Source organism: Perca fluviatilis, chromosome 5 (genome assembly GCF_010015445.1).
Source record: "Perca fluviatilis chromosome 5, GENO_Pfluv_1.0, whole genome shotgun sequence".
Lineage (NCBI taxonomy): Eukaryota > Metazoa > Chordata > Actinopteri > Perciformes > Percidae > Perca > Perca fluviatilis.
The window spans coordinates 41,943,963-41,962,625 of NC_053116.1; the positions used below are offsets into that span (position 1 = coordinate 41,943,963).

Here is an 18,663-nt window from a genome sequence, read left to right on the forward strand (position 1 = left end):
TATATATATATATATATATATATATATATATATATACATATATACATATATACATATATATACATATACACATTTGTATATTATTCAGAATATGGTATATTAGGTATGTGGCTAATATTGGGGGTGGTGACAAAAATCTGTTTCTAGCCGTTTCAGCAGGACTAAATAAGCCAAATTGTTGCTGCTGTTGTTCTGAAAGATATATCTGAACTTAGCAGAACCTTTCCTTGTTTGTTTTCTCTTCATATTTGCAAAGTTAAGTGATTTAGCATTATTTAAATATCCATTACTACAAGCTTCAGTCTCAATTTAAAAACGTGATTAATCGCGATTAACTACAGCAAATTGTGCGATTAATTAGTTAATTTTTTTTAATCGATTGACAGCCCTAATATATATATATATATATATATATGTAAGTTTGTAAAATGTGAATGTATTGGCTTGACATCCTAAGAAAGATTAATATTAATTGATTTTTAGATGCAACCCCAACTCCAAACGTTCTTGGCAGCAGATCAAGACAAAATATAAAAATATAATTCAAAGTGGTGAGTATTTATCACAACCTTTTATTATTTTTGTGAATATTTTATCACAAACACTTCTTTGCAGCAAAAGGTGAAGCCATTGTAATGATTGCAACAGAGAACAGCAGCTGGGAATTAATTACGTCACCTATATGTTTCTTTGCTCACCGCTGATTGGTCAAACTTCAGACTGAGATCTCAAATCCAGAACATAACCTGCCCCGGAGCAGGTTAGCCGTGCAGCGTAAGATACCATGGCAACGAACACCGATTAAAGCCGAGCTACTTTCATAGTACCTAAAACCCAGGGTTGGTGGAAACTAAACTGAAACATAGCTGGCTAGCCACCTAAACCAGCTTCATGGTATAGGCCCCAGGTGTTCTTAATCTCTAATTAGTCTGTTTTTCAGAAAGCCATTTATTGAGCAGTGATTAACTATTCTGGATTAAGGCCTAGTCTTGGCCTAATTTAAACACTGTCTGGGAAACCGCCCCATAGTGTATAAATATTAAATCTGCTCTATATGTGTGTGTGTCCCTACAGGGCTGAGTGCTGTCTCATCAGCTGCTGGACTTCAGTACTATTTTGTTTATGACAGGAAGAACTTTACTGAAGCCCAAAGATACTGCAGAGAGAAACACACAGACCTGGTCACTGTAGACAGCATGGAGGTTATGAAGATCCTGACCAACACGGCAGATTTAGACAACATGTTCTACTCCAACAACAGCTACGTGAGTTCACTTTTCTCTCTTTCATCTCAAAGTCTTTCTGACAGCAGGTTTGAAACCCTCCATAGGAACTAATAACTAAATGTAGAGCAGTAAGAAGTAGAATATTTATCTTTGAAATGTAGTAGAAGTCTAAAGTGTAGTAAGTAAGTAAAGATATTAGCCGAGTTTCCATCCACACGTTTTTATGTAATTAAGTGATATTGAATGAAAAATTGAAAAAGAGTAAAATTTCATTAAATTTCATGAATATCAACTTAAAGTTTATAGGTTTGATCTCATCGAATTTCTCTTAATCGCTAAACGGTGTATGCGATAAACGCTGATGGAAACATTATTTGCCGAATAAATAATGAATTGCGATTACGTTTTAGGTCATTTTATGGTTAAACAGACACACCTGTAAAGGTCAGAAGTGGTCAAGACCGCGCGCCCAATGTGCACTACCGGGAGTATCGTTACTGACGCAAATGTTCCTTATCATCCAAAGACGGTCTACTACAGCCTGTAGTACGATTGATGGCCAGCCCTTTCTATTGATAAAATCCCTGCAGCCTTCAGCAGTGGGTCTAAAGCTAGAGAAGAGTCTAATTCTTTATATCACAATCAGAGAGCCTGGATAGGACTGTCTGGTGGCAACTGGAAGTGGTCACTGTCAGACCCAAGTTTCTACAAACCCGGGGAGATGGAGTTCAGACGATGGGGGACTGGACGACCAACCGTTGGACACAGTGGAAAAATCTGCACAGGGATGCTTTCTAATGGACTCTGGTATGACAACAGTTGTGACAACATCCATTATCCAATCTGTGCAGATGTCAGAGGTGAGAATACTAACTAGTGACGTTTCTCTTCTCTGCTTCTCTTTGACTCTTTGTTTTCATTATTCAGGCCTCTGTAGTATCAGTCACTCTGACAAAAAGCAGCTTTCACACAGGTTAGTGCCGTTCAAAGAGCTTTCCAGCTGACTGAGCAGCAGATAATAAGACGGCAGGAATGAGAGCAGGAAAACAGCTCAGTGGTTCCTCAGCATCACTGTGGAAAGAGACGCAGTGTCTCCTGATGACTCGTGCATGTTCACGTGCACACATCGTACAATATAAACAGAGCATGTGGGTTTAATAGCCCTGAGGAAATATTAATATGTTGAGAAACAACAATATAATCTTGTTTGTAGATTTAAGGACATTTCTTGTTAATGTGGAGAGACTGACATACATGTATTCATTAATTCATTGATGTGGTTCTTTATATCTCAGTGGATTTATTGTAGATATTATAAAGACATGAATCACAGATGTGGATGGATGGGAGGTTGTATGTTATGCTGCCTCTACACTTCTCTGTGCTTCATTTTCAGGATCAGATGTGACTTTTGTCATTGTCACCCAAGCTCTGACATGGACTGCAGCCCAGAGCTACTGCAGAGCTAACCACACAGACCTGGCCAGTGTGAGAAACATGGCAGAGAACCAGAAGGTAAAGGCGATGCTTTCAGGAGGAGGTTTATACTGGTTTGGCCTTTTCCGAGACTCCTGGAAGTGGTCAGATGGAAGTACCTCCTCATTCAGCTTCTGGAAGAACGGGCAACCTGATAACAACGGGAACGAGGCTTGTGTGGCTTCAGACTTCAGCCAATCAGGAGCCTGGGAGGACTGGTCCTGTGACATGGAGAGAGCGTTCATTTGCTACGGTCCAGGTGAGTGCTAACCCGGGATTCAAACAGCTTTTACATTTAGAGTCAGGACAATAGGGATGAAACAATATACCCAACTCACGATTGGATTCAGGATTTTAAGTTGATGATATGGTTTTCTCAAGATGTTCTTAACAGAATGAGTGAAAATCTTCCTTTATTTCTATAAACTGTGGAAAACTCCAGATGTGTCCTCTTATCAAAAGTGACTCTGAAACTGTATTTTATGTTAAAGAACAAAGTTAGATGTTTAAAACAAATCCCACATCTAAATAACTAAATTAATAGAAACAAATCTCTTCAAATAAATAAACTAAGAAGACGTAGTTACGTCTGAAGTCAAACAAGGTCAATCTAAAGTAGATTACACTCTAGGACGTTTAACAACTGCATCAACATTCATTTCTCATCTCAACCGGTTGTTATCTTTACACATTTATTGAACTCCTAAAGTTTGTTTGATTTTTACAAAGTGGTGTCTGCTTCAAAGAAAGTGCTGAAAGTGAAGTTTGAGAAGAATAATCTGGATCTGAATGACCCTGCTGTGATGGAGGCCATGTTGAACGAGGTAAATCAGGTTTTATACTTTGATACCAAATGACTCCTAAAAGCTAAATACAAGATAAAACTGTATACACCTTCCAGCATTAAATAAACTGTGTGAGGAGGAATCAGATCAGGAAATACTTAGAATAACAACTAAATAAGAACATTTAAAAGATGTATGTATGTATGTATGTATGTATGTATGTATGTATGTATGTATGTATGTATGTGTGTGTGTGTTAAACATTACATCACTTTGGTCAGATACGTAAACATGAGTTTGTGCAGAAATGAAGAGTCTAGTATTGGCACTCTGAGGGAGAATTAGGACTAGATTTGTCCCCCTGAAAAAAATATGAAAGACAAGCCACTCCATAAAACCAGATGTGTGTCTACTTTGCACCATCGGGGAGTTAAAGAACACAACGTGTCTCTGGTGATTTTGACTGTCATGTCTTTTAAACTTTGGAGCTCATGGCTTTAACAAGGTTAACAAGGAGGGACATGATTCCTAAAAAACATCCCCAAACATGTGTGATGTTTTTAATATGCAGAACGTTTTGAACAATAGAGAATAATAATAATAACAATAATAATAATAAAATAAGAATTTCCTTTACATACATAAAGACATTTGCACCATAAATTGATGCTAGTAATTCACCAGAATGTTAAAAAATGTCTGAAGGATGGCCCTGCTTATAATTTGCCGACCCTCCAATGTGGAAACTAAACCTACGCGCTGATTTGTGTCTCAGCTGAAACAGAAGCTGAGGGCCCAGGGGCTGGACGACAACATCAAACTGAGCTGGAGGAAGCAGGCCGATGGAAAAGTCTTCCACAAGGAAGACAAGAAGACCAACAAGAGGAGGAGGAAGAGGGAGGAGCTGTAATGTTGAGTTGCTGCGTCTGGTTTCATCAGAGAAAAGTCTGGTTCTTTGTAAGCAGAAATACTAAATATATTCACAGCTTCTAGCTTCTCAAACATGAAGATTTGATGCTTTTCTTTGTCATATTTGGTGATAAACTTAATCTATTTGAGCTTCAGACTTTTGTTAGAATAAAACAAGACTTTAGTATTTATCTGATTTATCAGCTTTGGGAAAATATAACCAACATGTTTTACTGATTTACTGATTAACTGTTTCTTCTTTAAAAACTATTTTAATGAGATAAAATATCTTTCTGTGTTTGAGAGTAAAGGGTTTTTCACACGGGGAGCGACCCTTGGCCTGCGTAGTCGAATCATGTGAAGGACAACGCTCCGCGATGTGACTGACTGTGGTTTCATATCTCCCTAGTCTTTCCTAACCACAGACCGTTATTGTTGATAGTGGTTAGCTATATTAGCATAGTTAGCTACATTAGCATAGTCATGATTACGATTTTAGTAAACTCACAAACAGAACAATCTCTTGTTCATTGATTTGTGCGTCGTTCGCGTAGGGAAAAGTTCAACACAGTTCAACTCTTGCAGCGTGCGGGCGTTGTAGAAATATTTTATTAACAAAAATAGTGCAGTGCCCGTTGAAAATGGAATGGGCCAATTGCTTGGCCTGTGGTATTGCTACTTGTAGAATTCTTCAAAACCAAATTGTACCCCAAAATGACTTACAGAAGGACCACCAAACCACTTCGTATGCACCTCCCCTGTATACCATACTACTGACTGACAGTGTAGGCTACTTCTACATCAGAGGAAGACATTGTACTACTACATTTACCTGACAGAATCAGAATGTAATCACAAAATATCACAATGACAATGTGGAGTAATCAGACATTAGCCTCATGGACTCATGGCAGTGTGCTACCCACCAGCCCATTATGAGAGCTAATCAGCACATATCTGTTCATCAACCACCAGAACTGTGGTGTGTGTGTGTGTGTGCGCAACACAGAGAGAGAGAGAGAGCGAGAGAGAGAGAGACAGACGTTGTCTTGTGTAGTTTGATCTTTAACCTAGTGCTACTTTGCACATGTTTGTGGGTCTGAGGTGTATGTCATATTTTAGCTGCTCACTATCAGTCTCTGGTCCTGCTCACTGCTCACTCAGTGTGAGAGGGGGAGGGGCCAGCGGCTAGAGCAGCAAAAGCCAATTTGTGCTTCTTTTACCGATGATATCTGTTGTGTGTTTCTTATCCAAACAACGTCAAACTTGGCACCGCACTTAGTCGTGCCCATAGCAAGACACCTGTCAAGTTTGAAATCCATCGGACTAACGGTTCGAGAGATATGCGCTTAACACCCCCCCCCCCACACACACACACACACAGATAGACGTTCCTGCAATTTATAGATATGTCGATATAGATATAGATATATAGATATAGATGTGTGTATGTGCTCGTTACAAAAGAGTTGTGTTAGTAATTGAGGAAATGGTTAAAAGTACTCCGGGTGACCTCTGATGCACAGAAAGATAAGCTTAAGTCATAAAAATTGTTTACGCTTTCATGACATAAAGGTGCATTATTTGAAGGTTGTGAGAACGGAAGAGGAAGTTGCACCAAACAAAGTGTGTGTGTGTGTGTGTGTGTGTGTGTGTGTGTGTGTGTGTGTGTGTGTGTGTGTGTGTGTGTGTGTGTGTGTGTGTGTGTGTGTGTGTGTGTGTGTGTGTGTGTACAATTTCTGTCTAAGAAACTAGAAGACACCCCCGCCTGTGAGGATAGGATAAAAGCTTGAGGTAAAGAACAGATTGGAGCTCATAATTCGGAGGACAACTTGATATGACTTGATGTCTGTTGCTAGGGAAACTTAGACTTTTTTATTATTTGAATTTTAACAAAAAGTGACACAACAAAGTGCACACAGCATAATGGAACTGATAGGTCACTTCCCCTACCCACCCGCAAACCAACCCAGTACAGGTCAAAAACAGGGACAAACAACACAGACCCATGCACACTGACAAACACACACCAGCAAGGACACACAAACAAAATTAATAAAGATGGACAAATTAAAAGAGATAAAGAGGACACAAAGCAAAAAGGGCGTCAATGGCGTCAATTGCAGCTGTCCAGAAGGAACTCAGTCCTCCAAGTCAGGAAATAAACTGAGGGAGTCAAGTTCTAGGAACGGGTTCCATGTCTCTAGGAATGTCGAGATAGAACCGTTCAAAGAAGATCTAAGCTTCTCAAGCTTCAAATTGTCGAGCACCTCTTTAATCCAATGGTCGTGTGTAGGGCGGTGGGAAAGCTTCCAGTTGAGCAAGATCAGTCTCCGAGCTAGCAGAGATGTAAACGCCACGGCCCGCCCCAGTGCAACAGGGAGGTCAGTGTCAGGGGAAATGCCAAAAATGGCTGACAAAGCATTAGGGGGGATATCACGATCATAAGCTCTGCTCATGGTGTCAAAAATGCTCATCTAGAAGGTTGTTAATTTAGGGCAAGACCAGAAGATAAGAGTATGGTTGGCAGGGGAATGGTTACACCTGCTACAGGCGTTCAGGAAAGAAGAGTATATTTTAGACAATTTTGTGTTTGTGTAGTGGACTTTATGAAGGACCTTGCATTGCATTAGGCTTGACGAGCACATATGGAGGAAGAGTGAACCATAGCCAAAGCTAGGTCCCATTGTTGGTCCGTAATAGTCAAGTTCAGATCGCCCTACCATTCAGCTTTTTCTCAAAGTTCGTGGAGTCCCACAATTGTGTTGTAAATTTTATGCCGGACTCAGTAAACTTTGCTCAACTGAACTCTTGGTCTCAGATTGATCCTTGTGTTCTCGGAAACTTAAAGCCAATGAAGGAGCGGGAATTCATACTTTGCACGTGACGTCACAAGTACTGGCTGGCGGGCAAGAACTTCATTCTATAACGTATATTTGTTGTGTGAATTGAGTGAATTTGCTCAAGAATCAATTTGTTGGCTGAAAGCCTACTGTGAAATTTAACACCGGTGTCAGCAAAAGACCGGTTAAAACGAGACGGAGAAGAAGAGGCGTTGCAACAATGTTTACAAATATACATCGTAACGCTGGCGGCACAGATTATGCAGACCGCTACGATTTACTCACACACACACACACACACACACACACACACACACACAGTTAAAATCATACGCTGGAAGCTTTATTAGTCTTTCTACATGGTTTAGTTAATGATCGGGCTATAATAAGACCACGTTGGTTATATAATATATAATCGCTGACAACCAGGACAATTTCATAGTGGTTGGTGTAAACCGGGATATTTTAGCGTCCCGACACAACTTTTGTCGGGACTCGGGACTGTCCCGGTCAAACCGGACGTCTGGTCACCCTACATGATACATAGCCTAGTGTTGGCAGAAGTTTAAAAAAAATAACTACTACTACTTATCAAGCTGTCATTCGCCGGCAGGCAGGGTGTACGTATTCAGATGAAGACTTCATCACACGACGGAACAGATCAGCAAACGTTAGCGAGCTAGCTAGCTAGCACCATTCTATCGGCGTTTCTTGCCCGCCAGGTACCCATGGTAATGACGTCACTGCAAAGTATGAATTAATACATTGGAGTCAGATTTGACAGGCCTTAGGGCCTCATTTGGACAAATTCCTTACAGCGTGTGAGTGTGACGAGCACAAAGTTTCACGGGGTTGCGCCCCCCCCCACCTGCCCGCTCGCCTTTCATTGAAAATCTGCAGAATTGAAGGTTGGAGGTGGAGGAGTTTTATTTTAATTTGTTTAAAATCTGGGTAATATTCTGTCTGAAGATTCTGTGTGGCTCTGGTTATTAGAGATGCAAATTTTAAACATTTCCCTAAAACTTGATGTGACTGTAACATCTTCCAGACAGAAACACTAAATATATTCACAGCTTCTCAAACATGAAGATTTGATGCTTTTCTTTTGTTATATTTGATCATAAACTTAATATATTTGGGCTTTAGACTGATTCTGTGAAAATAAAACAAGACTTTAGTATTTATCTGATTCATCGTCTTTGAGGAAATATAACCGACATGTTTTACTGATTTCTGATATTTGATGTTGATGTTTTTCAGGTTGTGGTGGAGATGTTTTAACATTAACATTATTTAATTTGTTTAAAATATAAATTATCTTAAGTGTTGAATGTTTAAAATCTATTGTCATCAGACTAAATTTCTTTCTTCATGTGAGAGTAATATAAAGTAATGATATGTATGTTAAACATTTACCTAAAGTTAGTCATTAGACTTTTTATGTGTATGTAACATCTTCTAAACTAAAATGCTAAATATTTACAGCTTCTTCAAGATGAAAATTTGTCACATTTGGTCATAAACTTAATATATTTCAGTAAGAAATAAGAGTTTTAAGAGTGTATTTGAATGCACATTTTTTTGTTCTTATAAAATTAATAAAGTTGTGAAAATGATGAACTAACAAAAAGAGTTTGAATCTTTTCTTTAACTATTTAAAACATGAGTTGGTGGTTAGCAGCATGACTCAACATTTTCTGTTTCTATTAGTTGTGTTCTTGCATTGAACAAGAAGAAACAGAAACATTCTTTAATTCAGAGAAACATAAAGTGTCAAACACATGATGACTTTGTCTCTTACCTGTATTCTGTTACCAGGTGTGTCTAGGATGTGTGATGGTGTTATTCCTGTCTCTTACCTGTATTCTGTTACCAGGTGTGTCTAGGATGTGTGATGGTGTTATTCCTGTCTCTTACCTGTATTCTGTTACCAGGTGTGTCTCTAGGATGTGTGATGGTGTTATTCATGTCTTTTACCTGTATTCTGTTACCAGGTGTGTCTCTAGGATGTTAGCACAGATCTTGCCAGCAGAGCCTCTCTGTATTGAACCGGGACCAGCAATGTACGATAAACAGACTCTCTGGCTGCTTGTTTAATGTTCGACTCAATATGATCATAACTGGGTTGATTCAGTAAATTAGCTCATAATCATATTTTCTACATCTGTTGCTGTTAGGCTAACACTGACTGAGCTAACGGTAACATACACTGTTGCTAGGTAACTTCAGACCGTTAGCTGAATATTTAATGGGGAAACATTAAATATTCTCAACTCTTCACTTTAAAAACGTTGTAGGCTAATTTTGCATGCTGTGTGTGTGTGTGCTTCCCCTCTCTCTTATCTCTGGATGTTTCCTCTCCTCTCTGAATAATGTGTGTATAAAGACATGTCAGCCTCCGTGGTTTAAGAGTCATGTAAAGGACATTGATTACTGGATAGAGAGCTGATGCTGCAAAGTTTCCTCTGATGATGAGATAAAGAAGTCATGTTTGATAAAAACAGAAAAGGAGCAGCTGCTGTTGAGAGTTTGGCTGGGTGATCTTGAAGGAGCTGATGCGATAACATTTCACTGGAACTGTACTTTTACCATTTCATGTGACAAATGAATCTGATAGGCCCATTTCTAATTTTACTGTGATGTGACGACACTATGAGAGCGCCTAGCTGGAGGGCAAACAGAAGCAATGAGACAGCTCAACTTTTACCACACGGTAGCCAAAATATCACATAGTTGTTGTTCAATAAGATTCTCAAATGGAAGAGAGACAAGCCCGGTCTGTTTGTAACTAACCATGCACGCAACCAACGACAAACAGTCGAGCTAACGTTAGCCATATCTCCCATCTCTAGGAGTGTGGGGGGGAGGGGTGACCTTGTGAATAACTGCAGCATTGCGATTGGCTGTGTTAGGAGAAGGAAAGCAAGTCACTTCTTGTTAGATTGTTGTGTCATAGGTAGAGAATCGTTATTTGATAATTGATAAAAAGTGTTTCATGCAAATGGAAACTGAGTGAAAGTCTGAGAAATTACTCCTGGTTTTGGAGATTGGGGGTGTTGTCTGAGTGAGAGGTTTCTAAATTCATGTTAGGCCTACATGTAAAGATTTAGTGTGTAAACAGTTGTAAAAAACTGTAATATGCAACCCCACTATATACTACTGACTTACTGTGTACTTCTACATCAGAGGACAACATTCTACTACTAATATATTATTATTAATAAATATTAATATTTAATAATAGGCTATTGCACTGTTCAATCCCTGCACTGAACTCTTTTGCACTATCACCATTGCACACAGTCTACCATAGCACATTATCATGGTCATTGCATCACATGGTCAGTCCATACCAGCCCTTTGTAATCACTTCACAAATTGTCAACCCTTTAAATTTCTGATTTTAATGTATGTCATATATATATATTTGTGTTTGTTGTGTTATGATTGTCTAAGCTACTGGATGCCTAAAATGTCCCTTGGGATGAATAAAGTATCTATCTATCTATTTATCTATCTAGACACACACACACACACACACACAGACACACATGCACACACACAGACACACGCACACAAATACACACATACAGACACACACATACACACACAGACACACACGCACACAAAGGGCCCTATCTTGCACTCAGCGCAATTGACTTTGTACACAGACGCATGTATCATTCCTATTTTGCACCCGACGCACAGCGGACTTTTCCCTCCACAGATGCACGTCGGTAAATTAGGGAATGAAGTGGAATGAAAAGAGGAGGCGTGTTCCGGCACAAACGTTCCCTGGTGCTATTTTGCAGTTTCAGAAAACAATTCCGCCACTGACCAGGAAAAACCTAGTCTAAAGTCAGTGGTGCTAGTCTAAAGTCAGTGGCGCTAGTCTAAAGTCAGTGGCGCTAAAGTCAGTGGTGCTAGTCTAAAGTCAGTGGTGCTAGTCTAAAGTCAGTGACGCTAGTCTAAAGTCAGTGTTGCTAGTCTAAAGTCAGTGGTGCTAGTCTAAAGTCAGTGGCACTAGTCTAAAGTCAGTAGTGCGTTATTCAGATGCTATTTTAGGGGCGCATGCTTGGCCATAATGTAGCGTGTGCACAATGCGCATACACTTCTCTCATCTAAACGGACGCAGCAGTTCCCATTTTTGCAAACCATACATAATTACAAAGAAAGATATTACTGAAAATGCACTTCTGGTGTTTGGATAGATCAGGAGCAGCCTGGTCTCACTGAATTCCGTAAAATGGGCACGGACTGGTAACAGCTCATTCCGTGGTGGTGGTACGGAATGTGTGAAAATTCCGTACCACCACCACGGAAAACAATGCCAATGTAAAGTTCAATTCAATTCAATTCAATTTTATTTATAGTATCAAATCATAACATAAGTTATCTCGAGACACTTTACAGATAAAGTAGGTCTAGACCACACTCTATAATTTACAAAGCCCCAACAATTCCAACAGTTCCAGTAATTCCCTCAAGAGCAAGCAGTGCGACAGTGGCGAGGAAAAACTCCCTCTTGGGAAGAAACCTCGGACAGACCCAGGCTCTTGGTAGGCGGTGTCTGACGAGCCGGTTGGGGGTGTGATGAACAGTGGAGATAGTAGTCACATTAATAATGGAACAGTGACTGGATGTAGCGGGAAGCTGCAGGGTTCAGCAGGACGCAGCATGACATTGCAGGGCATCACTGAGTTCAGCAGGGAGTGCAGCAGGACCACGGCGACAGCTGCGACCAGGATCTTGGTGCCAACGTTCTCCAAGGAAATACGCTGGGGGAAAAAAGCATAAGGACTCCGGGGAGTAAACTCCCCAGAAGCTAGGATTAGTAACTTTAGTAATTTAGTAATTTCTGGGACGGGCTGCACACAAATAGTAATAGTAATAGTAATAGTAACAGTAATAGCAAGGGAGAGGAGAGAGCAGCTCAGTGTGTCAAAGGAAGGAAGTCCCCCGGCAGTCTAGAACTATAACAGCGTAACTATAACAGGTAACTAAGAGAGAAGGTCATAAGGAGAGGTAGCTTTTTTTCGGGCTTAGAACTCTCCCCCTGCCGGATCTGGCTTGGCTGGCCTGCCTCCCTCTACTTTGTTATGTATTATTAATCTAACAATTATGAAGAGAAGCAGTTGGGCCAGTTAGGTGAACACTGCAACTCCTCACTCCCCTAACTATAAGCTTTATCAAATAGGAGAGTTTTAAATTCATTCTTGAATGAGGTGACAGTTTCTCGCAACCCAGATCGGGAGCTGGTTCCATAGGAGAGGAGCCTGATAACTGAAGGCTCTAGCTCCCATTCTACTTTTAGAGACTCTTAGGTACCACCAGTAACTCTGCATTCTGGGAGGCGCAGTGCTCTAGTGGGACAATAGGGTATTAGGAGCTCTTCTAGATATGATGGTGCTAAACCATTTAGAGCTTTGTAGGTCAAGAGAAGGACTTTAAACTCAATCCTGGATTCAACAGGAAGCCAATGCAGAGAAGCTAATACAGGAGAAATATGATCTCTTTTCTTAGTTCTTGTGAGAACACGCTGCAGCATTCTGGATCAGCTGGAGAGTCTTAAGAGACTTATTTGAGCAACCTGACAGTAGGGAATTGCAATAGTCCAGCCTGGAAGTAACAAATGCATGGACTAGTTTTTCAGCGTCGTTTTGAGACAGGATACTCCTAATTTTGGCAATGTTACGAAGTGAAAAAAGGCTGTTCTTGAGGTTTGTTTTAGATTGGCATTAAAGGATATATCCTGATCAAAGATAACTCCTAAATTTCTAACAGTGGTGCTGGAGGCCAGGGCAACACCATCCAGAGTAGCTATATCTTTAGATAATGAAGATCGGAGGTGTTTAGGGCCCAGCACAATAACTTCAGTTTTGTTAGGGTTTAACATCAGAAAATTATAGGTCATCCAGGATTTTATATCCTTAATGCACGAAATTTAGCTAGCTGACTGGTTTCGCTCTGGTTTGATTGACAAGTATAATTGGGTGTCATCCGCGCAACAGTGAAAGTTAATTGAGTGTTTTCTAATAATATTGCCTAGAGGAAGCATATATAAGGAGAATAGAATTGGTCCAAGCACTGAGCCCTTGAGGAACCCCATGGCTAACTTTAGCGTACTTGGAGGATTTATCATTAACATTCACAAATTGAGATCGATCAGAGAAATAGGACCTAAACCAACTCAGAGCAATTCCTTTAATGCCAACCAAGTGTTCCAATCTCTGTAACAGGATTGAATGGTCAATAGTGTCAAATGCAGCACTAAGATCTAGTAAAACAAGAATGGAGACAAGACCTTTGTGCGCAGTTAAAAGGTCGTTAGTAATTTTCACCAGTGCCGTCTCTGTGCTATGATTCTTTCTAAATCCTGATTGAAAGTCATCAAATAAACTATTGCTATGTAGAAAATCACATAACTGATTAGCAACCACCTTCTCAAGGATCTTGGATAGAAAGGGAAGGTTAGATATAGGTCTATAGTTTGCTAAGACCTCAGGATCCCGGGGTGGTTTTTTTTCAGAAGAGGTTTTATCCCAGCTACTTTAAATGACTGTGGTACATAACCTGTTAATAGAGACATATTGATCATATCTAGTAATGAGGTGTTAACCACAGGTAATGCTTCTTTGAGTAGTCTCGTTGGGATGGGGTCCAAGAGACAGGTAGATGGCTCAGCTGAGGATATCTTTAACATTAATTGTTGAAGGTCTATAGGATAAAAGCAGTCTAAGTATATGTCGAGACTAGTCTTTTTTTCTAACGACTCGTTTAAAGGTGAACCGTTAGAAGTTGAGTGTAAAAGGTGATGAATTTTATCTCTAATTGTTGTAATTTTATCATTGAAGAAGCTCATGAAGTCATCACTACTCAGAGCTAGAGGAATAGATGGCTCAGTAGAGCTGTGGCTATCTGTCAGCCTGGCGACAGTGCTGAAAAGAAACCTTGGGTTGTTCTTGTTTTCTTCTATTAGTGATGAGTAATAGTCTGATCTGGCCTTTCTTAGGGCCTTCCTATAGGTTTTGAGACTTTCTTGCCAATCCAAACGAAGATTCTTCCACCTTTGTGGAACGCAACTTACATTCGAGGTTCGCGAGATTTGTTTTAATTTGCGAGTTTGAGAGTTATACCAAGGTGCTAGTTTCCTTTGCTTCATCATCTTCTTTTCAGGGGGGGCAAGGAGTCTAAGTCGTCCCTAGGCATGTCGTAACACCCGTCTACAAATGCATCAATTTGAGAGGGACTGAGGTTAACATACAGGTCCTCTGTTATGTTAAGGCATGACATAGAGTCGAATGCTGTAGGAATATCTTCTTTAAATTTAGCTATAGCACTGTCAGATAAGCATCTGGTGTAGGAGCTTTTATCTAATTTAATATAATCAGGTAGTAACAATTCGAAAGTGATTAAAGAATGATCTGATAATACCGAATTCTGCGAAAATATTATTAAATCCTCAATTTCAATACCATATGCCAGCACAAGGTTGAGGGTGTGGTTAAAACAGTGTGTCGCCTTGCTGCACACTCTGACTGAAACCGATTGAATCCAGTAATGAGTTGAAAGCAGTACTAAGGCTGTCATTGTCAACGTCCACATGGATATTAAAATCACCTACAAGAAGTACTTGGTCTGATTTAAGGACTAAACATGATAAAAACTCTGAGAATTCAGATAAAAATTCAGAATACGGACCTGGAGCCCTGTAAATAACAACAAATATAATTGGCTGTAATGTTTTCCATTTTGGATGTTGAAGATTAAGAACAAGACTTTCAAATGAGTTATAATGTAATTTAGGTTTAGGAGTAATTAACAGGCTTGCATCAAAGATGGCTGCAACTCCCCCTCCTCGGCCTGAGCCTCTAGGAATTTGAGTATTAATATGGCTGGGAGGAGTGGCTTCATTTAGACTAACATAGTCTTCATGGCCCAGCCAGGTTTCAGTAAGACAAAATAAATCAATGTTATTATCTGATATCAACTCGTTTACCAATACTGCTTTAGAAGACAGAGATCTAATATTTAATAGTCCACATCTAATTTTCCTATTTTGTTCTATTGCAGTCGTTTTAATTCCAATTAGGTTGTTAAGTATAGCGCATCTTTTGTTTACCTTTGATTTAACCGATCTGAGCCGGGGGACAGACACCGTGCTTATTAGACTATGAGTGGGCGACTGCTCCAACGGAAGCACAGAGGGGCGCGTAGCACTGCACCTCTGATTACTAATATCAAACTTGGGTTGTCATGGTTTATGTCTGATAAATTCGTTCAGATTTTTTGATATGAGAGCGGCACCGTCCAAAGGGGGGATGAATGCCGTCTCTCTCAATAAGACCAGGCTTTCCCCAGAACGCCCTCCAGTTATTCACATAGCCCACATCATTAGCTGGGCACCACCCCGACAACCAGCGGTGGAAGGATGACGTACGGCTGTATATTTCATCATTGGTCAAGTTTGGCAGGGGTCCAGAGAAAACTACTGAGTCCGACATTGTCTTTGCGTATGCACAAAGTGACTCAACATTCATTTTAGTGATCTCCGATTTACGACCATTACCACCTACGTGAAGTATGATCTTACTGTATTTCGGTTCTTTTTGCCAGCAGCTTTAGATGGGTTTCTATATCGCCCGCTCTGGCCGAGAGCGCATATGACCGTAGGTAGGCCTACTGTAGCCGCCGGCGCTGGCTTCACATATCGCAGTATAGAGCTCCCAATAACCAGAACTGGCTTCTGCGGGTGTATCGCTGAGTAGGGAGAAATTGTTAGAGAGGCGAAGACTCCCGGTTTAGAGCGACCGTCATCATGTGCACTCCCTGGTCTAGATCTAACGCTACGCTTCCCCCGGACAGTCACCCACTCGCCCGGCTGCTCGGGGTCTGCCGGGGACAGCTAGCAGAAGCTACAGAAGCTACAGTATGTTGGCCCGCATTAACTACATGGTGCTGGCTAGCTACGGAAGCATACGATTCGATTCCATGGTGCGGAGCCGTGACTCAAATTCACTAAGCCTTGCCTCCAAAAAGGCGAATATACTACATTTATTACATGTATCGTTATCACTAAAGGAGGCAGAGGAATAGCTAAACATTTGACACACAGAGCAAGAAAGAGCAGGAGAGGGAGAGGAATTAGCCATTGCTAATGGCTAAGCTAAAGTAGCTAACAGTGTTTTAACAATTGTAAATTCAGCGAGTCAGTCACTGTAAGGGAAGCTAAGTATAAGTGCTTGAGTAAAACAATTGTAATTCAAATGCAATCCAGGCAAATAGCCGCTAATTTAAACAGTGAAGCAGAGTTCAGTAAGTTTTTGCCGGAGCAGCAAACTAGCGTTTGTAACACGGGAACACCGGAAGTGACACAATACGCTCACCTTACACGTCGGCACGTCAATGAGAAGATGACGTGGCACGGTAGTGAGTAGTATGTAAGGCCGGAATTCCGCGTAAGGAGGTCGGTTGGGGCGGTGGATGGGTAAAACACAGGACTTTCACTCAGGAGAGCGGAGTTTGCGTCCCGCGTGTGGCGTTTGTCGGTTGTGTATTTATTTTTATTTTTATTTTATTTTATTTTTTTAAGCGTGTCCCGCGTGTGGCACGGAACCGTAAGCCCACCCACGACCTTTTCCTGAACCCAACCGTCCCATTCTTGTCGCGTGTCACGGAACCGTAAGCCCACCCAGCGTTTTTTTTCGGCGATCCGCGTGTCACGTAAGCCCGTATTTCGTTTTCGGCGATCCGTGTTCATTACACGGAATTCTTCCGTGGGCCCATCACGGAATTTGGCGATCCGTTGGCGATCCGTGTTCATTTAACGGAATTATTCCGTGACAGTTTAACGGATTTTGTTGCAATTCCGTTAAACTGCCACGGATTTTGAGTTAAGGGTCCGTGCCCATTTTACGGAATTCTGTGAGATCAGGTTGTCAGGAGGCACTTTACAGTACAGTCCTCAAAAAGTCCCAGCATTCCTTGTGGCTTGTTGTGTTTTACACAACATTTCCATGAATCATGGATGTGTTGATGACATACATGAGGAAATATTAGAGGATTTAAGGAGATGTGATGTTGAACTACGGTGGGATTGGACATTCGATGTGCTCCTGATGGAGCAGGTGGACGGAGATGGAGTGGGGAAGGGGCACAACAGGTGCAGGTGTTGCGTTTGGAGGCACGCTCCGCGGGCTGCAGCAATCCTCTCCAGACTTGAGGAGATGCGCCCGAGAGGCCGCAGTAACATCGCCACCCGGCTAAGACGGACATTTATTACTTTGCCGCATCCCGGACAGCTCCCGCTGGCGTGCGCCAGGCAAATCCTCCGTCATAATAGCAATCCGCCATGAAAAAAGCGCGCCTGCTCTTAAAGGGAATGTGAGATGACGTTCTGATTGGTTATTTTCACATTACGCCCAAACCACACCTAGCTACTTCAGACCAACCCATTTAAGACTAAGGGCCCTATTTTAACGATCTGAAACGCAAAACGCAAGTAGCTTTGTGGGTGGATCTCGGCCGCTGTTGCTATGATACCGGCGGGATGAATGACTCTTGCGCCCGACGCAAATCTTAAATGGGTTGGTCTGAAGTAGCTAGGTGTGGTTTGGGCGTAACGTGCAATAAACCAATCAGAGTCATCTCACATTCCCTCTAAGAGCAGGCGCGCTTGTTCCATGGCGGATTGCTATTATGACGGAGGATTTGCCTGGCGCACGCCAGCGGGAGCTGTCCGGGATGCAGCAAAGTAATAAATGTCCGTCTTGACCGGGTGGCGATGTTGCTGCGGCCTCTCGGGCGCATCTCCTCAAGTCTGGAGAGGATTGCTGCAGCCATGGAGTGTGGGCCTCCAAACGCACCACCTGCTCCTGTTGTGCCCCCCCCCCCCACTCCAACACAACACATCCATGATTTATGGAAATGTTGTGTAAATCACAACAAGCCACAAAGAATGCTGCAACTTTTTGAGGACTGTACTGTAAAGTGCCTCCTGACCTATCCAAACACCTGAAGCGCGTTTTCAGTAATATTTTTCCTTGTAATTATGTCTGGTTTACAAAAATGGGAACTGCTGCGTCCGTTTAGATGAGAGAATGAGAGTGTATGCGTATTGTGCACACGCTACATTATGGCCAAGCATGCGCCCCTAAAATAGCATCTGAATAACGCGCTACTGACTTTAGACTAGCGCCACTGACTTTAGATCAGGTTTTTCCTGGTCTGTGACAGAATGGTTTTCTGAAACTGCAAAATAGCACCAAGTAACGTTTGCGCCGGAACACGCCTCGTCTTTTTGCTGAACCGCCCCTGGGAGCGCAAATACATTGTACATGTATGTGGAGGGAAAAGCCCGCTGGACGTCGGGTGCAAAATAGGAATGATACATGCGTCGGTGTACAAAGGCAATGTACAGATGGT

At 41.4% G+C, this 18,663-nt stretch overlaps 1 protein-coding gene across 2 annotated transcripts; it reads left to right on the plus strand.

Annotated features, from left to right (window-relative positions):
* Positions 1-1,060: 1,060 nt before the first annotated feature.
* On the plus strand, positions 1,061-4,565 carry LOC120558558 (macrophage mannose receptor 1-like). Of its 2 annotated transcripts, none has more exons than XM_039799605.1 (5): positions 1,061-1,265; positions 1,873-2,086; positions 2,623-2,961; positions 3,432-3,526; positions 4,263-4,565. In XM_039799605.1, exons 1-5 carry the CDS (start codon positions 1,197-1,199, stop codon positions 4,395-4,397), a joined length of 852 nt encoding a protein of 283 aa, XP_039655539.1. In that variant the 5' UTR covers positions 1,061-1,196; the 3' UTR covers positions 4,398-4,565. The 2 variants fall into 2 exon arrangements, with proteins under 2 accessions (XP_039655539.1, XP_039655540.1); XM_039799606.1 differs by having other exon boundaries at positions 3,453-3,526.
* Positions 4,566-18,663: the final 14,098 nt, after the last annotated feature.